A 21,150-nucleotide genomic window follows, 5' to 3' on the forward strand; every position below is an offset into this window, starting at 1 on the left:
AATGCATAAGGTTTAAAAAAAAATAAATCTTAAAGTGATAGTTCAGTGATTTGACATACTAAGATACGTGTTTTCTTTGAAAAGCAGTATATGGACAATGAAAGAAAAATGTCAAATGGCTGAACTATCCCTTTAAGCCATGTTCTATGTATTGTAACCAGATAACAGGATTAGCATGGCGATTTTCAGCTCCTATACATGAAGCCTAGAGGTCTTCACAAAATTAACTCCTTTCTCTGAAACCTGTTTATTTCTTGGTGAAATAAAATGTTATAGGATCTCTATAAGCTCTCTTGCTTAGTCCTCTTTTGTAGGGCATTCAATTTCCCTGATGACATGAATGCTCACCACGTATTTAAAACACAGAGGTTTGCATGGGATTTCAATGTGGAACTTTGAATAAACCACAGTCATTTGTGTCCGCTCTGGAACCGTGAAGTTCATTTCAACAGCCAAAGTCAACCACAGCCTTGGACACACACAACTGCGATGAGGCACCAAGACAAAAAGGCTTTTTCCCGGAAGCACAAGTTTGACTGTACGGTCGTTCCACGAAAAGAGTGCATTTTATGTTCTTTTGATATTTTAAGTAGATATTGTGCATCAATATTTTAAATGCCTGCTATATTAAATGAAATGTCCTTTAATATATACCATATAATCACATTTGTAATATGAACAGAGGCTTGCTAAAGTGAAAAGGGGCTATGTTTCGCCATCATTGCAAAGCCCTAGTTATTTTGTTGCTTTGATGAAGTCATTTCTGAAGACTATTATTTATTTCATGTGATTAGTGACTCTGTCCATCATTTTAAGGTCAACCCTGTTACATGAACTGAACTCTCATTTTAACAAGGTGAAACTATTCCTTTACAACATATTAACCCAAAGAAACATTGAACATCTAACAGTCAAATCAGTGTCAAATCAGAAGAGCTGGTTTGACCATTTTTGACCATTTACAGATGTTTGTATTGGATAACTAAGCGGGTTGAGCATACCACGTTAACCCTGTTATCCATAAATAGACAGAGTAGAAATATTTTTGCAATTAAATTGCCACATTAAAAGCTTGTTGCACACAAGCTTCCATTCCTCCTGTCACGAGGGGATTTATGGCTGATTTAAGATGAAATCTCCAACCCTGTTATGGTCAATCTAGTTTTTTTATGTATACTTAACAAAAATGTGTTTTTCTGTTTGTAATAAAGCCCTTTGTGGGGAAAAACTCATTCTGATTGGCTGCTCCCCTGTCCAGTCATGTGAAATCCATAGATTAGGGCCTAATTCATTTATTTCAGTTGACTAATTTTCCTTATATGAACTGAAGTTGTTGCATGTTGCATTTATAATTTTGTTCAGTATAGTTGAACATGTGTCCTTTAGGACAGAATGGTAAAATGAGGTCAACTCCTTTACCAAGTCACACTTCTCAAAGCACTGAATTGGTGGAACGACCCTGTAATCAAACATGTAATCCATCATATTAAAAGTTAGGTGTTAGTAAATGCTTCCAAAAAGCAATCAGATGGATAAAGTTAAAGGGGCCATACATTGCACTATAGGCAATCAATAAAAACATCTAGGAGTAGGACCTATAATAGGTTTGCCTGTAACCTGGCCTGACAAATTAAGGCAAGCTGTGCTTTTTCATTACCTACACATCCGTTTTCATTTTTCCCCAGTGAAACCAATTAAACAACGCTTCCTTAAATTAGTCATTGATTTTTTTTTTGCGAGTGACACTTTACACAAGGCAATAATAACTTTAAGGCAGTGTTACTTTTTCATTACTGACACTCCAGCTTTTTAAGAGTAGGAATAAAAGACACCAACAATTGTCCAACATGAAAAAAATACTGCTTTAAAATAGACATTGATTTTTCTTTGTGTGTCACTTTTGGCTAAATGCTTTGCGGTAGAGTATCCCCACCAACCTGGAAATTGACAAGTTACTTTTCTCCATTGCCCTTCTCTACACCAACCCACACATGCTTGGTTGAACTGCTCTAATTGTGTTTATGCTCGTCAGTAAATCTACTGAGTAATGTGGTTTTGAAACCTTACAGAATATTTGTGTTTAAATGCAACATGAGGTTTTGTGGGAAGATTGGCTGTGGAAATTACAACAAAAAATGATATTTTCTATTTCAATAGTTGCCATAGATAGCTCACCAAGATCCCATACTTCTATTATCTTTACAAATGTTTACTTGTTAAGACTTAAATAAATCAGAAAATATTGTATTCACGGTAAAATATATATATATATATTTTCATGGGTGACAATCACGCATATACCAGTTTTTCAGCACTATTTTATTACAGAATTATTGGCTATTGCTAATCCCATCCCAACCTGTTAACTTTTTACAGAACTTCATCGTGGTGACTTCATTTTTTTCATTTTTGAAGAATATAAAACAAAACATGTGAATAAACAAAACAATTAAACAGAATTGCAGACGCCATTATTGTTAGACTATAAAATGACGGTTACAATTAGAAGCAGCAACCAATGTGCATTTACCTGATAACACATGGAAACCCTATTTCATATATAACATGGATCTTTATAATACTATAAAATTCCAAATATTTCTGATACCTTTTTATTAAAATGCAACTCCTGTATGCAACATTTACATAATTTGTCTACAAAAAAAAAAAGGAAAAAGTTAGATATCATTTAATTTAGCATGTTTTTCTCTTCTTTGTACGGTATGCAATTCCTCACATTACCTTTGATTTTAAAAGGGGGAAAGCAACAATGTGTAATGGGATTTAAAAGGAACATTTGTTTTGTACATTTCCCACATTGTGGCCTTGAAATATCGGATGACTAGTGTTATGGCTGAACTGCTACACATCAACATAAAAACCATTTGCGTCATATAATGTAGGACAAATCAGAATGAAATGTTTGTTCTAAATATGTAATTCATTAAGTCGACTGCTGGTGTGATATACATAAAAATGCTAAATAAAAGACTAAATAAAGGTACAGTCTCCGCTTCATTTGTCTTTTAAATACAGGTCATTTGCATTACATATAATAAAGTATGTTTAGGGTGAATTTGATTGCATCTGACCGTTTCGTGTCGAATTCCTACAGGTCTACACAGTCAATGTAGTTTTGAAAAGGAACCAAAAACTCAGTCATATCATGATGCACTGTTGGGCAGTCAGTATTGGCAAAGGGGCACGTTTAAAACTGGCAGCAAGGCAACATGTAGATGTCAACTAAGATTGGTATAATTACATTACTGTTTCAAGTATAGAATTATGTCACTTCACCATAAAAGTATCTTAAAAGCATGTCATTACAATACATTGCATTATTCACTTAAATGAGTAAGAAAGTACACATGATGGAGATGAAAGGGCAATTGAACAAAAAGAGGACAGAGAAATAATTGAGGATGTTTCCTGTAACTGTCGAAAAGATCAGGACGATTTTTTCCCCCTTCAAGCTCTGAGGATTCACCTGCCTAGACTGCAGGAATATGTCCATATGTGACCTTTGGCCTTTGAGTCCTGTTTCATACGAATACGGCATGCTCGGGGGGGGGATCCCTCTAAAATCAACATAAACATCTGAAACAACCCAATTACATAGCTAGCCCCCGCAGGTTCACACACTGTCAGTCAAGTCATAAAGTGCACTCTCTATCCTGCAGTACGGCTTGGAGGTCAACAAACATGTGAAGAAAGAAAGGTGGAGTTTGTGAGCGAGGGTGAGTCGGGGTCCTCTGGATGACAGTCTTTCCCCCCCTGTTCGTAGTGACTGTGAAGAACATTGCAGTTCGGCGTCTTGGGGCTTCACGTTAATAAACGTAGCCCTCGCTGTACGGGTGTGGCGGGTTGCAGTAGGGCCCCGCCTCCTGCACGTAGGCCATGTTCTCGTCAAAGTGTGACAGCGGCACTGTGTCCTCCTCGTTGATCTGCCGCTCCATGTCCGTCTTCAGCACGGGCCGCTGATTGTCAGGGAAGGCCATGGAGAACAGAGCCTCGGGGTCGCACACAAATTTGTACACGTATCTCTCCCCTGCCACCTGGAGATAAGATAAGATTAGATAAGATAAAATGAGATGAACTTTATTGTCCCCAAAGGGACATTTGTCAGAGCACATGGTTGACTATGGAGAAAAAGGTATTACAGCTAATCACACGCAGAACCATCGTCATATGCCTCTTGTCAGGGTGCAGCCTTAGGCCTCTTTTACCTTCTGCATAATGCCTTTTTCGTAGTAATAGCGTAACGATCGGCTGAGTTTGTCGTAGTTCATAGCTGGTCGATTCTTCTGGATTCCCCATCGACGTGCAACCTTTGTTACACACATCCACGAACAGACAGACACACATAAACAAAGGGGAAATGGCCGCGGTGAAATGAATAGAACCAGAATGTCATAGAAAGATCACGTTCATTATGTTTGGTTGAGGATTAGTGGCTTCAGCCTTGTAACATATTCCTTGTGCATAATAAGAGGTAAGAACATAACACACCCCGTTACACAACTTCCCGGTAAGAATGGAATGACGTTGTCTAAATGTCAAAGCTTACTAATCCATATTTCCTAATAACAGCAATTAGAGGGGAACCAGACTCCACACCCCTTGACAGGGATGTGTTCATTAGGAACTTGTCACCCACCCAGTGGAGCAGGCAGCAGATGTTACAGCACCTGTCTACCAGACCACATAACCTCCCATCCTCCATTCTAAAGCCCTACTCCCACTGTCTCTGTATACCACTCTCTCCCAGTCTCTCTCTCTCTCCCAGTCTCTCTCCAAGTCTCTCTCTCTCTCCCAGTCTCTCTCTCTCTCTCCCAGTCTCTCTCTCTCTCTCCCAGTCTCTCTCTCTCTCCCCCTGTCTCTCTCTCTCTCCCCCCGTCTCTCTCTCTCCCCCCTCTCTCTCTCTCTCCCCCCGTCTCTCTCTCTCTCCCCCTCTCTCTCTCTCTCCTCCCGTCTCTCTCTCTCTCTAACCCTGTCTCTCTCTCTCTAACCCTGTCTCTCTCTCTCTAACCCTGTCTCTCTCTCTCTAACCCTGTCTCTCTCTCTCTAACCCTGTCTCTCTCATCCCACTCTCTCGCTCTTTCTCTCTCTCTCTCTCTGCCTGGACCCAACACTAAAAACATTGCGCCCCCTTTCATGTCCTCATGCTCATTCATGTGTTACACCTGCCCGGGCCAAAGGCAAAATTTACGGCCACCCAAAGCCCAAAGTTAGCGCATTTGGTCACCTGATGGTATGAATGGCCGCCCTGTTCGCTGCAGCTGGCTGGTTGCACTGAGTTGGGCCATGTGGGCCGATGCCAAGTTACACACCCTCCCCAACACACACATACACATACACACACACTCCTCTAACCATTACCCAACCAACACACCGGACACTGACACTGACTGTGCCTCTGTCTGCGATGTGAGCGCACAAACCCAGACCTGTTCCATTTCAAAGGGCCGAACCGTCAACACCGTTTATATTTTTAGGAACAGGTTCATTGAAATATTTAGTAGGCCACTCTCCGGTTGACAGTGTGTTTGATTTGATCAGATTACATACTTTTAGCACGTGGTGAGGCAATAAAAAAAGAACGTCAGTACGGCACATTGCCTTGTTCAAAACGTTTCCTAACACATTATTCTGACCGTTTGAAGAGCAGATTTCACCTCAAACTCAAATCAATGATCAGAATAATCTGGTCACTGTTGCTCGAATGGACTAAGATACTCTATGTGGAATATGATGAGACAGGCATGCTCTCACCTCCTCAGGCTCGATGAGTTTGAACTCCATGCCCCGGCCAGTCCAGGCAATAAAGTGAGAGTTGGACGGGTCGTCCAGGAGAGCCACCAGGAACTGCCAGAGCTGCAGTGAGCCTCGGCGCTGGTAGGTTGGACCTTCACGGTACAGACCTGACTCCTGCTTTATGTCACCTAGAGGGGGGATGGAGGAAGGAGGGGGATGGAGGGACGGTTGGGATGGTGGGAGGAGGTTGTCATTTCACATGTTTCAATGGCTTAAAATGTCTTTGATTGAAATTACAAGTGAAAGCAGCAGTGTATGTGTCAACTCTTGGACGTCTCACCTTCAACCTTTTCGGGGACCACGCAGGTGTCGTCGTAGAAATGTCTCGCGACTTTATCGAACATGCAGCCTGAGAGACGAGACAGTGTTGAGAAATCGCATTAGGAAAACGGCAACTTGGACGGGATGAATAACCCAACCAACATGCATGTCTCCAAGTGTCATCCCTCACCTTCAGTCCTGCTGCTGTGAGCCAGATAGCCGTCTTGCCTCAGGTAGACAGAATGGCAGCTAGGCACTTCTGCTGGAGACAGGGGAGAATGGGTGTTAGAAGCCCTTAAGGGAGCATTAGGACAGTATCAGATATCTGAGAGCAGTCAGTTACTGCTCACTCACTGCCCCTGATAAAACAACATGTCTTCTAGCATCACACTGGAGCTCAGTCAACACCAAGCATACAATATGAAACTGGTACTGAACGGTGTAGTGTCTTAGTCTTGGCTAAGCTCAAGATAACCTATTAGCAGCGTTGGAGTAAATGTAGCATAACATGTCGGCCATGTTTTCTGCCTGTTCTGTTTCTTCAGCAGTGAAGCATGATGGCTGTGATGACTTTGTTTCACTGCCGACAACTTCACTGGTACTATTTACAACAGTATAATATTATACTGTATATGTCTGGCCCTCCTACCACATTACAGCTGCTGGTTACAATCAAACAGTTACAAAGTGAATGGTCAATAAAATGACTAATCCTGTTAATTTAATTCATCAAAGTAATGGGCTTGTAGAGGAAATTACTGCTAATGAAATTACCAGGCTCCCCTCCCATCCTCTCGACAGACCTGGTCTAGTAACCAAGCTGCAGAATGACAGCTAATAAATTCGCCAAAATGGTCAATCTGGGATACAAAACATGCTGGAAAAGGACTCCCCCTGTTCATCCATGCCCAAATGGAAACCTGTGTCAATGTTTGCAGGGTAATGTTCATTAGACACCAAACTGGAGACAACAGACTGAAATAAACCGTCCCGTGTGGCTCAGCTGGTAGAGCATGGCGCTTGCAACACCAGGGTTGTGGGTTCCATTGCACGGGGGAACAGTATGAAAATGTATGCACTTACTACTTACTGTAAGATGCTCTGGATAAGAGAGTCTGCTGAGTAACTCAAATGTAAATAGTGAGGACTACCTGGATATAGAAACATTTGTTTTCTGTTGCAAATGTTTTCTGTTGCGCTCTCCTATGAACATGTCCCTGTTGAAAAGGGCTCATGTTACAGACAGAAGGCCAACTCAAAGGGAGCTCAGTGCTGTTGATATTGAAATCTCTCTCTGCAGTGGATGCCACATTCCACCCTGACTGGGCACACTATTACACCACTCCACAGTAATCTCTCCTTGGCTCTATCTTATGAATGAAGCCAGCAGTCCAGTGCAGGTTCATTCATTCATGCCCCGGCGTGGCCTCAGGCCTCTGGGACCCGGGGGGTTAGAACACTCCACCACCCCTTCTGCGGGGGCGGACTGTGACCAGGCACAAAGATTAGAGCACCACAGGAAATGGAGCCCGGCACAGACATCCAAACCAGAACCCCCTGCGCTAATAATGGGTTAATCCAATCAACAGGCCCATTCCTCAAATGACAACTATCTGGTCTGATTAAAAACAGGGTGGTTTGATGCTGTGGTGGGTCCAAATGCTCAAGTATTTGGTTATATTATTGAGTGAAAAGAGTGTCCTTTGGTTGAATTTCTCATATTTCTCTAATGATGGACACTAAAATATAAATATACAGTAGGCTGCATTTTTCTATAGCTCTTACCCTAGTTATAGATTCAATGGTTGTAAAGATGGGGAGAGGTCCGGCCGTAATAAAGAGATGTTCGTATGTATGTATTGATATGTAGGCTATGTGTGAAGTTTTTAAATGTGTGTAGTTCTGTCCTTGAGCGGTTCTTGTCTATTAACGTTCTCTATTATCTCATGTGTCATGTTCTGTGGACCCCAGGAAGGAGCCGCTGCTTTCGCAACAGCTAATGGGGATCCTAACAAAACACCAGAATAAGAGAATGACACCACAATATTAAATACAACATATTTTACTGTATCTCTACGACCCCCCCCCCCCCCAAAATAAGAAGACACCCATCACGCCCACTCACCTGAGTCATAGGTGAAATCCCTGGGCTCCTGTTTGATCATCATGGAGGAGGGGTACGTGGGGGGAATGGGCGCCCTGACCATGGCAGGGTGCTCAAACAAGGGGTCGGGGTACTCCTGCTTGAAGCCTTGTGGGGGGAACAGGATGTTGGGCTCGGACATCTGTCTGTGGTACATGGGCCTTCCGTCCCGAGACATCGACGGTGGGGAGGGGAACGAGTGGCAGGGCTCCGACAGCTGACGTCGAAATCTGACAAAGGCAAAAATATTACATTTTCACAAATTTTCATGATAGTCCATTTTCATGGACTGACATAAATACATGTTTATACCTAAAGCTTGACAATTTATACAACCCTTGTGTCTACTTAGAATTGTACATCTAGATTCTGGTAAAACTGTACTGAATGTACTAAAATGATCAAATAAACGTAAAATGTGCACTTGAAACTATGTCGATAATGTTTTGTTAGTGCCAGTTTAAAGATGATGTAGTTGTAGCCTACAGTATACAGTAGCTGTGTAGTACAGCACCTGTGGTCCATGGAGTAGGCGCTGTCCGGGAGGGGCTGGGAGGGCTGGAGGTGGGGGTACGTCCTGTCTGGTTTGGGGGTGGGGACTGTCGTGGGGGAGCCATGATGAAGGGGGACACGGGGGTGCTGCAGGGGGGCGTCGCTGGGCTGGAGGGCTTCATGCCTGTGGGGTGTTTGTGCTGCTGGTAGGCACTGAGAGACACACGGGGTGGAGGGATCAGTCTGATGTTGTTTTTACATTATATCCAAGCATGCCATTTGACAGAAGCCATTGTAGTGTGGCCTAGTATTTGAACGCAATCCTTTTTCATATCCAATCGTCTTTTATGTTATAGTTATTGTAAAAATGACACCTTTAAAACTTTTTGGACAAAATTTTGAATTTTTACACATTTTCCTTCTTTAAGAAAATATATATTTTAGCATATATGTTTAGGGTTTCAAATACATCTGTGTCGCCTCTTCTAGAATACTTCTTCAAGATGACCCTTGACGTACATGGTACTGTAATATCGTAAGCATATATCACAATGCCATATATCACAAGTCAAATCAATTCAAGATTTTACGTAACTAGCCGACTCTTGTGCCATGGGCATATTGGTTCATTTGAAAAAGCAGTTCATTGAATTGAATTTGCACCTTAGGTAGACAGTATAATATCCTAGATCTATTCCAAGTCAAGTGCATCCAACTTGAAACATTTAGCACAAGCACCTGGCCTTTTGTTTCATAGGGAATGACTGCAATTAAGTAATACAACATTGAAAACAGGGTGGGAAGCCAGAAGTACTGTAGTTTATCAAGCAATCATAATGAAGCAGTCATTATCCATCCAACAGTGTGGAGATATATTGGACAGCCTGTGGAGATGAAAAAAAGATTGCACATAGTGTGTTTAATGTTTATTTTGAATCAAACCACATTTACCTGCAGAATCCTTGTGAGATGTCTCTACAGGTCAAATAAATACTACTTCAATATCCCACGGGATATTTTCCAAACCACCAAAACCTAGGATGTTCATTTTTTGGGTGTTAAGTCTATTTCTTTGTATGCAATCTGGCTCTGTTGCTTCCAGATAGGGGAAAGTGACTGGTGCTGTGGCTTACCTACCTGATGTTGTACAGGCACTTCTCCCCATAGTGGAGCTTGAAGGGCCGTTCCTGGCCACAGGTGGAGCCCAGCTCGGAGCAGGGGCTGTGGGGCTCCTTCTTGATCTTCAGCTGCAGTCCGTGGAATGCCACTACGACATGTATGTGTGAGAGGGGGGTGGAGAGGAGACAGGTGGAAAGGTGCATTAGATTGGTGATGTTGAAACATTTATTCAGTAACTAATTCATTATTTATCAGTACTCTATATGTCCAAATGTACAATAGTCATATCACCATGGAAAGTAAACCTATTTTGAAGGCCCTTCCACCACATATAAAATCCTTACTCAACACTTGGGTAATTGGTGTACATAAAAGCATATCCAGTACTTCATCCTACTCCACTGCTATCCCTAAGGACAGGGCCGGGAATATCTATGCAGACTATTTCTAATTCTATGTCCAGAATCCCAGTCTTCATCACTCACTTGTAACTCACTCTCTTCCTTCCTGAAATATGACAATCTCAAAGCAGGGCTAGACTCCACTAAATCCATATCACGTTTCAGCTAACTGCCAATACTGTCCAGACAACACTAACAAGGCCCATTGATCTGAGCCCACTCTCTGTACCTATGCCCAGTTTCCCACAGTGGCCTGTGCATTTAAGAAGCTGTTAAGAGCCAAATCAGTCCTGATCAACGTCCCATCATCTTGAGTCATGATCAACACTAATTAAATTGGCCACGCTGATGAAAACCCAGTCAGTCAGGATCAAGTCAGTCCTGGGTACCTGGAGAGCTACCGTGTCATCGCTAATAAACACACAGGCTATGTACGTGCACGAACATGCACACGGGGTTGTACCAGGAACATCCACAACTACTGAGGAGAGTATACACCCAAAGTGCTTTACTTATGCAGAGAATAGGGCACAATCATTTCCCCGTTACAGTTGACAGGAAGAGGTTGGTCAATTTTCATGTTAAATTCCGCATCAGACACACTGCGACGTCAAAACAAAGTAGATAGCGATCATGAAGGGAAGTGAAAATCAATCAAACAAAAAAAAAGACAATTGCTTGTCTTTTCACCGGTTATTTAGAGCTACAACCATGCTCAAATGTCTACATGGGTGATTGCCAGCCCAGTGTATATTTTTCTTGAATGGGCCTTGTAAAACAAGTCCATTCCGGGGCTGATGACTGAGGAACTAGTTTACGGGTTGAGGAGCTGAGAGAAGCGGATGTTTTGAGTTTCTCACTGCTGACTGACAGCTTGGCCTGTGTGACAGTGTCACAGTCTCTCTGTGTGGAGGAGTCAATCTGTCAACACCCCATCTGACGCCTGGGTCCCAGGGGAATGATGCACGGGGCATGTTGTGGCAAAGCACAGGGGATGTTCACAGGTCTCGCTGGCCTCAGTGGGGCGCGACCTTTACGGGTCATCGATCGGAGGTCAAAGTGGTACTTCCTGAGGGGAGACCTTTGACGAGGTCGAACGGCGTCACAGGAGTCGCAGACACAGAGGCTGCAGCCTTATCTGGCTAATTAAAGGCTTATGGCAAGAGGGACAATAAGTAACAGAGACTTTTTGTTTACTGTTTTGTGATGTACATGTATTTATCAATGGACATACACTGAATAAAAATATAAACGCAGCATGTAAAGTGTTGGCCCCATGTTTCATGAGCTGAAATAAAAAAATCCCAGAAATGTTCCATATGCACAAAAAGCTTATTTCTCTCAAATTCTGTTTACATCCCTGTTGGTGACAACTTCTCCTTTACCAAGATAATCCATCCACCTGGCAGGTGTGGCATATCAAGAAGCTGATTAAACAGCACGAATATGACATAAGTACACCTTGTGCTGGAGACAATAAAAGGCCACTTCAAAATGTGTAGTTTTGTCACACAACCAAATGCCTCAGATGTCTCAATTTTTGAGGGAGCATACAATTGGCATGCTGACTGCAGGAATGTCCACCAGAGCTGTTACCAGAGAATGTAATGTTTCTTTCTCTACCGTAAGCTGCTTCCAACGTCGTTTTAGAGAATTTGGCAGTACGTCGAAACGGCCTCATAACCGCAGACCACATGTAACCACGCCAGCCCAGGACCTCCAAATCTGGCTTCTTCACCTGTGGGATCGTATGAGGGGGCTGGGGGTGCTGAGGAGTATTTATGTCTTTAATAAAGCCCTTTTGTGGGGAAAAACTCATTTTTATTGGCTGGGCCTGGCTCCTCAGTGGGTGGGCCTGGTTGCCAAGTGGGGCCTATGCCCTCCAAGGCCGACCCATGGCTGCACCCCTGCCCAGTCATGTGAAATCCATAGATTTAGGGTCTAATGAATTGATTTAAACTGACTGATTTCCTTATATGAACTGTAACTCAGTAAAATCTTTGAAATTGTTACATGTTGCGTTTATATTTTTGTTCACTATAATTATGGTTTATGAAATTATGTTTTTGTTATACAACACAGTAAGTTAATATGCAAATGAACTGAATGAACTACAATGTTAAGAACAGCTCATGCGCTCTAAGAGAGGCACCTAAAATAGAGATGGAAATGTCACAATAGATTTATCAGTGGGGTGCCAAATGTACACCAATCAATATGGAAGACATCACCTGTAACGAGAACAGATAAACCTTTTTAGAATGTCAGGTCCATAAATGTTAAATTGCTGTGATTATCTACAGATTGATTTATCTAAATTACTGTGTTTCATAAGAACAAGCATTTACGACAGTTAATTACATCATTTTGAATGGATTTCATTTGAATTTCTCAAATATTCTGTAAATTTCTTTGGCTGGTTTTCTGTACAAAATGAACATGCGTTATGCTTGCCCACATTATTAGCATTTCAATATTTTGATAACAAATTACTATTATTTGTTTGGCCCTATTCCCTATTTAGAAACCAAAGCATACATTTGGTTCAAAACAACATTTTGATCATTGATTTTTATAAATACAGATTTGAGTCTATTTGCCTTTTGTTTCTGACTTTAAACTTTGCAGTGCACAAAGTGCACACAATCTCTTTCATTGATTATTTTGGTTCCCTTATTTAAATCATATTTGAAATACCTCCCAACCAGCTATGCCGTTCACAGTGCATTTTCTCAATACAGCCACTATATTAAATAAATAAATATAGAAATGTAATTTTGGTGCCAATCATTCCAAATTACCACAAAACGCCCTTGAGGGCAACAGTTGTGTGTGTTGGGTTACAAACTGTGTATTTTGGCATTTACAGTGAAGTCTACTTTTGGCAGATATTTCTCCAGTCCATTCATAAAATAGCAACGGGGGGGGGGGGGTCAATTTTCACAAACTAAGTGCTTGCCATTACTGTTAATGGTAGTAGCTTATCTGCTGATTATGTGGTCTCATTTTACACCACCTACAGTACTTCTTCATACCCTGCTAAGTTATGCTAATGAGAGCATGGAAACCACTAACATTGAAGGTATTAGACAAAGAAAATCTCCTCCATATGCAAAGCCTTAAGATTCAGTGTCTGGAAGTTTCCCTTTCAAATGTGATGTTAACTATGGTTGATGGACATGGAAAAATTGTCCACAAGTGAGGTGATAAAGTGAGGACATGAATGCTTCTCTATGAAGCGCAAAAAAAATATGTCAAAAATATCAGCTTATATCAACAGTGTTCTCAAAGTCTATTGCCACGTTTCCACCTGTTCTCAATGTATATTTCATCATACTGTAAGACTGAATGGACTGCACATGTCATACACCTCGTTTTACCTCTATTGACCTCTAAACAATCCCACCATCCTCTCTCACTCTCTCCTTGGTGAAACCCATATTGGAGTGATGCAGGCTGGGACGCCTGCTCGAGAGCCCAACCACGGTGCCCTCGCCCTCCCACCATCTGTTTGTGCCTCTCCAGTCTGCTCCGGCATGCCAACAGGACGTTTCCTATGGTCGGCAGTCTCCTACTACAATGGACATGGTGGGCCCTGGATGGCTTTGAAGGACATGGGGACCTCAAGACTTTATGGATGTTACTGTGCAACCATTTTGGATCCTATAGTGGATATGTACCATACTGTATGTCTATGGAGCTCAGAGAAACTGATAGGAGGTTCCTCAAAGCCAAACAGTTCCTTGAGACAAATGTAGAAATAAAAGTATTGAAATGAATAAAATATTCTGAGGTGAATATCAAACATGTGAGTGATGAAGGGGGGTAATGGTCATTACAGACACAGTTTCCTGCTTTCTCACTGCTGCACAGGCCTTTTGGCTCATCTAAAAGACATGTGCTAGCACTGGATCCCACTGAGCTCCACTCACTCCACTTCTGTCTCCACGTTGGCTGACTTCCTTCATAACCCCACTGTGCCAACAACAGCCTCGTCTCCACTCATTTTAAATGCTCATTGTACTGTGCCACCAAGTGCATTATAATGTATAGCGCATTTATGTCAAGATATATTGGATTTCTTCCAGTATAACCACCACAACACATTCCGACAGTGACAGAGGATAAAATACTGGAGTTTGAGATTATTATATAATTTATATAAATAAAACACTATTTGATTATTATCCCTCATTGCAAACGACTCAAAATATTTGGATGTTTTCCTACATAAATAAACTCCAGTGCTATAATATCATAGCTACCTATTCTACCCCCTCTCTTCTGCCCGTCAGCCAACCCGCAAGACTAGCTCTCTGGAGAGCACATGTGAGAGTGAAGGTGGGGATACTGAGAGACATGGAAAAACACACACACACACCCACACAGACTCACACATACATACACAGACTCACACATACATACACAAATACAATAACATTGTAGCATCATATACTCACAGTTTTCAGTCTGGAAGTCTGGGACAAACTGCTCGTCATTGTCGGGAACTTGAGCTAGAGAAAGAAGCAGAGAGGAGAGGAAAAGCAGATTATCATGCCGCTGGACAACACCAGACTCATGATATCCAGTCTAACCATCGCAATCCTTTCCTTTGGCGAAAAGCCCCTAAAGACATAACAAATCCCTTTATGGACATTTATCTATTCATGAACAAAGCAATGTAACCGCAGAATCCTCCCAATGTTTATCCAAGGTATAACGCACCGATGGACAAACAGAGTAGCTAAAAGTTCAAATCACAGTCTCTAGGGAGAAAGAATGTATTGTTTTTCCCCTCTTTCTCTTGATTACACATGTCCTGAGGTTGTCTAGTCCGTTTTTTGATGATGCTGTAGCTTCAGGAGTTTGCCATCTCCACGCCGATAGCAATAACACCCATTGTTAACAGTAACTAATTGGGTTCTTCCTCTCTGCTGAATCCACCTGTACCTGCCAAGTCAGCTCTGCTCCAATCCAGAGTGTTTCACCGATCATTCACACTCCTGTGCTTTCGGCTAATGCTAAGACAATGAAGGTTCCGCACAGGGTCCAATTAGGCATGTACATATTTATATCACACATATTTGTACTTTTTAGGTCCCTGAAGTTTGACGGGTTTGGAGAATTGTGGCAAACGGCAATATTAGAAATGTAAATGTGTCATTAGCACGTCTATTTTTACGCACAAAGAGGTGGATTCTCATTATCACTGAATCAGTATCATGTCGAGGCAGGTCTGTGTCACATGATCAAGTTGTTCTGTATTTTCCCTTTCAAAAGGATCTGTTCACTTTTCAAAACGAGAGAAAACAAACAATCCAAGAAAATAGAAAAAAAAAACTCCTATTTTCTCACAACACTAAGTTGTGTAACAACAAGTGAAAAACTATTAGGTCAAGCCTTGTGTGAGCTAATGTTCACCGTAAAACAATTGTCAATAAAGTACACTGTTCTGATACACACATGGAAAGATTAATTGTATTGTGTGGTGCAATACTGTATAGTGATAAAAATCAACAGAACAGCAACTGAAGTATAATTGTAAAACCCTGTGCACCTGCTGACTTCAATTCTTTGTGCCAGCCAAGCCCCCTCTTGTAAAGGGTGTGTGGTATGCACTGTGATTTCTGCATCAATATGGCCATTGTAAGAACGTGAACCGTTTCATACAAAGCACCTTTTAGTGCAAAATAATGTCACACCTTGCCACTATAAATAATTACAGACCAGAACTTTCTTTCAATTCAAAATACTGGCTCCACCACAAGACCATGACTGGCAAACATTCGCCCAGTGCAAGCCGGACCACTCAAAGAAAAAACGACAACGTCTCGACCACAACCGTGTACAACTTCTATCTGCCTCAAGTTTGCGAGCACTGTGTAACACACGCGCACTGCAGACATCACAAAGTCGCAAGGTTCAAAGCGAGAGGGGAAGAAGGATGGCAACGGACAGGCGGAAACGAAAGGAGAGCGGGACAAAGTGATGTTGCAGCCAGGAGCTGCAGCAGGATGTATGAGTCACTGGACCCAGTCTGTGAATGGGCCAGCTGATCCCTGCAACAATTCCTGGGGAGAGCACCAAAACTGGAACTCTGCCGCCATTCACAAAAAGAGAGAGAGAAAAGAAGAGAGAAAAGAAGAGATAAAGAAAAACAGCAAAGCCCCATACACAGGCCCTGAGCAGTAGTGGCACATCCATTGTCTTTTCCTCAACCCGTTCTTTTCATCTCAGCCCTGTTGTTGGCGCGCGAGCTAGATTTGTTTGAAACCCAACACCATCATGGTCCCTGTACCTACAAGTGCTGTGTGTCTGATGGTGTTCGGTTTCAAACAAATCTAGCTCGCGCGCCAACAGGGCTGAGATGAAAAGAACGGGTTGAGGAAAAGCTTTTACCGTCTCCTTTTAAAACGTTGAATTCAATAAGCCAGACTACGTCAACTATCCTTTTCACATTTGTGTCAACATTTTATTCTAAAAAAATGACAGTCTTCTAAAATTGTGGCAACCTCAGCAAATAGATCTCAAAGTGAAATTGATACTTGAAGAACTCCCAAAAAGAGAGAGAAAAAAAGCCTTGGCCAAAATGGCCAGGTTAAGAACCCTTCAACCTCTCGGTTTGTGATGTCGGAAATTCAGTCTGTCTCCCATAATTCCTCCTCTTATTTCCAATTACCTGAATGAATAAATCTTTGAAATAGGTAGCTAGGTATTCCTTTTTATCTTAATGGACAGGAAGTAATTTATTAAATCTACTTCAATCTTGAAACGTATATCACATTGATCCATGACATGCAGAACTGTACTCCTTACAGTAATATCTATATCAGGAACCAAGGCCTTTTCCCCCACTTAAATACTAAAATATTAAAACGACATCTTACTCTTTTACAAGCCCTGCGGTATATACTTCATAATCTAACTGGCAGAGAGTAGCTGGTAAAGTATTCCAATATCTATTTCAAAGCATACTTTTCATTTTTAAAACCCCTAAATTACACTGCAAGCATTTTTAAATGTATTAAAGAATAGATGAATCTCATCAATGATTAAGTTGCCTATCCACCTGTGCAAAGCAGGGAGAAATATGTTTCTACCTACGTGGAAAATGTAATAAGATAACCGAGAAGAAAAAAAGACCAGAAAAACATGACAGTTGATTGAGTATAATAAAAATGTATATTATTGGTTAACGATCTGCTGTATACTTTAACATTACGACTAGAATCATCTGCCAGTAGAGACTAAGGCCTACTGGATAAAGGAACAGGTTGTGTTGTTCAATACTAATGTAACAGTAGAGCTGAAGAATTTACCATAAGTATACATTTTTCTATTTGAATTTGAAATATCTGGTCTGAATATAAAACATCAAAAGTTCAATCTGTCATCAAACGTCGATTCCCCCTCAAAGCTTGAGAGACCAAAGGGCAAAAGTCCTGACACTGACATAGATTGAACCACAAAAGAGTGATGGCATTATTTATACCAAATGTAGCCTAATTCTAATCCAAACAATATTTCTATGAAATAGTTAGCTGACACAAGATGTTGGCATGTTTTTGTCTTCCATAATGCAGTCCACATAAATCAATGATGTGTATGCAGTGCATATAAGGAGAAAAATAAATATGCAGTGCATTGAGAAGGATGTCCCACATACAGACATCAACGCTGTTATACTATGTGTAGAAAGGGAACTCATGGTACATTTACAATACGAGTTAAGGTGATGGGACCAAATTATACAGCACACAATGTCGTGGGCTTGTTTTGGTCCCTAAGCAAGAGGCAAGTACAAACTTCACGCATGCATACAATCATATCGACAAGGGAAATGATAATGATTAAAAAGTAATGTAGATGACTTTTATAGAAGCCACAAAGAACTCGCACGTTGAATCCACATCCTACTACATATTTACACCACTATTTACTCAGAGTCTGAACCTTTGTGATTTCATGTTTTAAAACCCAAATGCCAATAACATAGATTGGACATACTGCATATTTTAATTTACAGGTCACTCTAAAGGTAATCAAAGCAATAGTAACATCCAAAATGTACCAACAAAAGTTAAAGAATAAAAGGCCAAGTTTTTCTATTAACGCAGACTGCAGCTTATTGGCAATCAATTGTAAGGAATAAACATTGCAAACTTTTCTTTGCATGGGACATGCAAAGAAAAGCATTTTCAATATGTAAATTATATTCAAGAGAAGATCAAATGTAGATACAAGCAGCAGACTAACACGTTTACAAACTAAGACATGCACAAACACAGGCATCTCACGAAAATGGTACAGGCACAATATGATCAATATTCTTTACTGACCAAAAATTCTGTGCTGCAAACAGGGTGGAAAGAAGACACCCGCGCTTAAATCCTGAAGCATCACGTCTGAGTTATACCACACAGAGCAAGTCTTGCCATTAGAGAAAAAAGTATTAAATAAACAAACAAAAAAAATGAACCCTCAACCAAAACAAAATCTCAGTTGCTGATCACAGACCAACTGATTTTTCTAAGTCAAAAGTAAATCCGTTCTTTTTCTTCCAAAGAGAAAAATAAAGAAACGGAAAAGACAGCTGATACTACAGCTATGGAGGATGATCTTTAGAGAGATGCGCCGAGAGGAAAAGAAAGGGATTGAGTGAGGGAGTGAGAGAGAGAGAGAGAGAGAGATAGAGAGATAGAGAGAGAGAGCGATAGAGAGTGAGGAGATGGTAGACGACCGGTGGAGTTGGTGCCGGTGGTGGCGGCTCGTGTGTGCGTTAGCTCTTGCCAAAAGCAGAAGAGACAGTGAGCAGCGGACAGCTTTCTCCTGGTAATTTGTGATGACACAGAGTAGAGCCTCCTCAGTCTCCCTCAAGACCACGCTCATCACAGTCTCTCATGTATGCATGACACACAAGGTGCCTCTTCCACAGAAGCTTTAATTGGACTGCACGTTAGTAGGAATGGAACTTGGGGCTGATTTTTTTTTGTCTACATCTCTACCTTTCCCTTTCCTTCTCTCCAATTCTCTTACTCTGTCTTTTAAACTAAGTAAGCTCGTTGAGCTTCGACACTACAGTAAACGGGTAAACACTTACCTTCCGCCAGCCAGGTCTCTTGCAGTTGACTGAGGTCCTGGAAGAGTTCTAGGAGAATAAAACAATGGAGGACAATCATGGAGGGGAAGAAAAAACAGGACAAAAAAAGCTTCAGAAACAATTCCCTCCACTATGACAGGCTGATAGGCTTAGAATGCCATTGGAGGCTTGGCTGGATGATTCAGAGGCACGTGTGTAACTAATAACAACTCAGTTTGGGTCTGTAGCCACTGATAGATGCTACTCGCAATCTTCACAGGTGAAAGTGTTGTAATTGAGATTTTACTTAAGAGTGCAGGTGGCCACAAACCAATTGAATTTTGCTAAATGTTAAGAAGCCGTGAAATTAACCTTTTCGTCCCCTCTGCTCTACCTACCTTCAGTGTCCAGGGTCAGGTCAGAGTTAATGAATTTTATTTTTCTGTCATTTGCTGGTCTCTCGCTGTAGGACGTCTTCCCTTGTGGCCTCTAAAAGGGAGGAAAGAAATCAATGTTTCCCACTGGAGTGATTCTGTTGTGTACTAGCACACTTACACAGATGACAGCTGAGAGGTCAATAGATGTCCATCAATCACACAGCTCACACACTTTTAAACTTTACCCTGTCCCTTTTCTTTACCTATAACTACAGAGGAAATGCAACACTTTAGTTATTACTAGCAATAACGTTATTACAATATTTCTTAGAATATATAACATCATGTATTACACAGTAATAGTTCAAATATTATGCTATCCTTACATACATCTGTACATGGAGGTGGCTGAGCGACCAACTGAGTGACCAGCTTGCAGGTTTTACAGCAACTTAATAACACAATAATGAATAACAATGTCATGATATCTAAGTGCTGTTTAATTTGTTATTTGGTCTTGGATTATACGTTAAAAAAACAAAAAAAACGTGTCTCTCACTCACATTGGATTTAATATAAGGCACTTGTTGGTCTTGAATCCCATCCATTCTGCAACGCTAATGCTCTACTTTAATTGATAAGCAATTAGCCAGAATTGTCCGCAGATGTGCCGTCCGACCCTATATCAAGATGGATTGGGGGAAGAATCAAATGAAGAGACCGTCTAAACCTACCGAGGTAGTCGACCTGAAATAGTTTCATTCATAAAAGGTACAAACACCTCCGCAGTAAACTTGCAGTACGATTATCCCACTACAAACGTAAATAATTGATATATTAGCTGCATAGCTCACAATGAGTTGTGTTTACTCACCTTTGTAAAGAGGTAGGCTATGCATAAGGTTGTTGACAAACGGTCCACTTCTAGCTATAGGCTGTGCCAAGGTTGGCGATACATTTTGAGAACAACCACCTAACGTGACCAACAGCTCTATATAATATTCCAAGGGAAAGGTAAATAGAAAATAAAAGAACAGGGACACTCACCTAATTAACATGCGCCGCATTCATTCACGGGTTTCTGCCTATATTTAGTAAGAAACAGAAGTCAGCGACGTGAAGCCCGCTGCTGAATCTGCCGGCTGAAGCTTGCGCACACTCTGCTCTAGTGTTGCTTTCGCGCGGCTTGGCTTCGCCTCCTGGGGCCTCCGGTGGAAAAAGAAGGCTCTCCGTTTCCTATTGGTTGTCAATGTCTTTCACTGGATCCGATTTCCACCCTTCAATCAGGCACAGTTTTAATCATGTGTGTTTAACTTCTAAAGAGAACAACTTGTGAAGAACAGTGTCACAACTGTGCGCATGTCTCTGTGTGTGTGTGTGTGTGTGTGTTTGCGTGTGCATGTCATGTTGGTTTACACTTTTATCACTTTGCACAATGTTTCTCAAAAAAAGCCACTTATTATA

At 41.4% G+C, this 21,150-nt stretch overlaps 1 protein-coding gene across 1 annotated transcript; it reads right to left on the reverse strand.

Moving 5' to 3' along the window:
• Positions 1-2,300: 2,300 nt before the first annotated feature.
• Positions 2,301-20,855, reverse strand: LOC115141138 (ETS translocation variant 1-like). Its single transcript, XM_029679813.2, is given in 14 exon segments — positions 2,301-4,055; positions 4,227-4,328; positions 5,773-5,942; positions 6,095-6,163; positions 6,266-6,334; positions 8,201-8,448; positions 8,733-8,847; positions 8,850-8,923; positions 9,848-9,977; positions 14,691-14,744; positions 19,331-19,378; positions 19,708-19,798; positions 20,250-20,366; positions 20,734-20,855. Coding segments are annotated over 13 exon segments (1,443 nt in total). The 5' UTR covers positions 20,295-20,366; positions 20,734-20,855; the 3' UTR covers positions 2,301-3,827.
• Between the last annotated feature and the right edge of the window lie 295 nt (positions 20,856-21,150).

This window comes from Oncorhynchus nerka, linkage group LG14 (assembly GCF_034236695.1).
Source record: "Oncorhynchus nerka isolate Pitt River linkage group LG14, Oner_Uvic_2.0, whole genome shotgun sequence".
Taxonomy (NCBI): Eukaryota; Metazoa; Chordata; class Actinopteri; order Salmoniformes; family Salmonidae; genus Oncorhynchus; species Oncorhynchus nerka.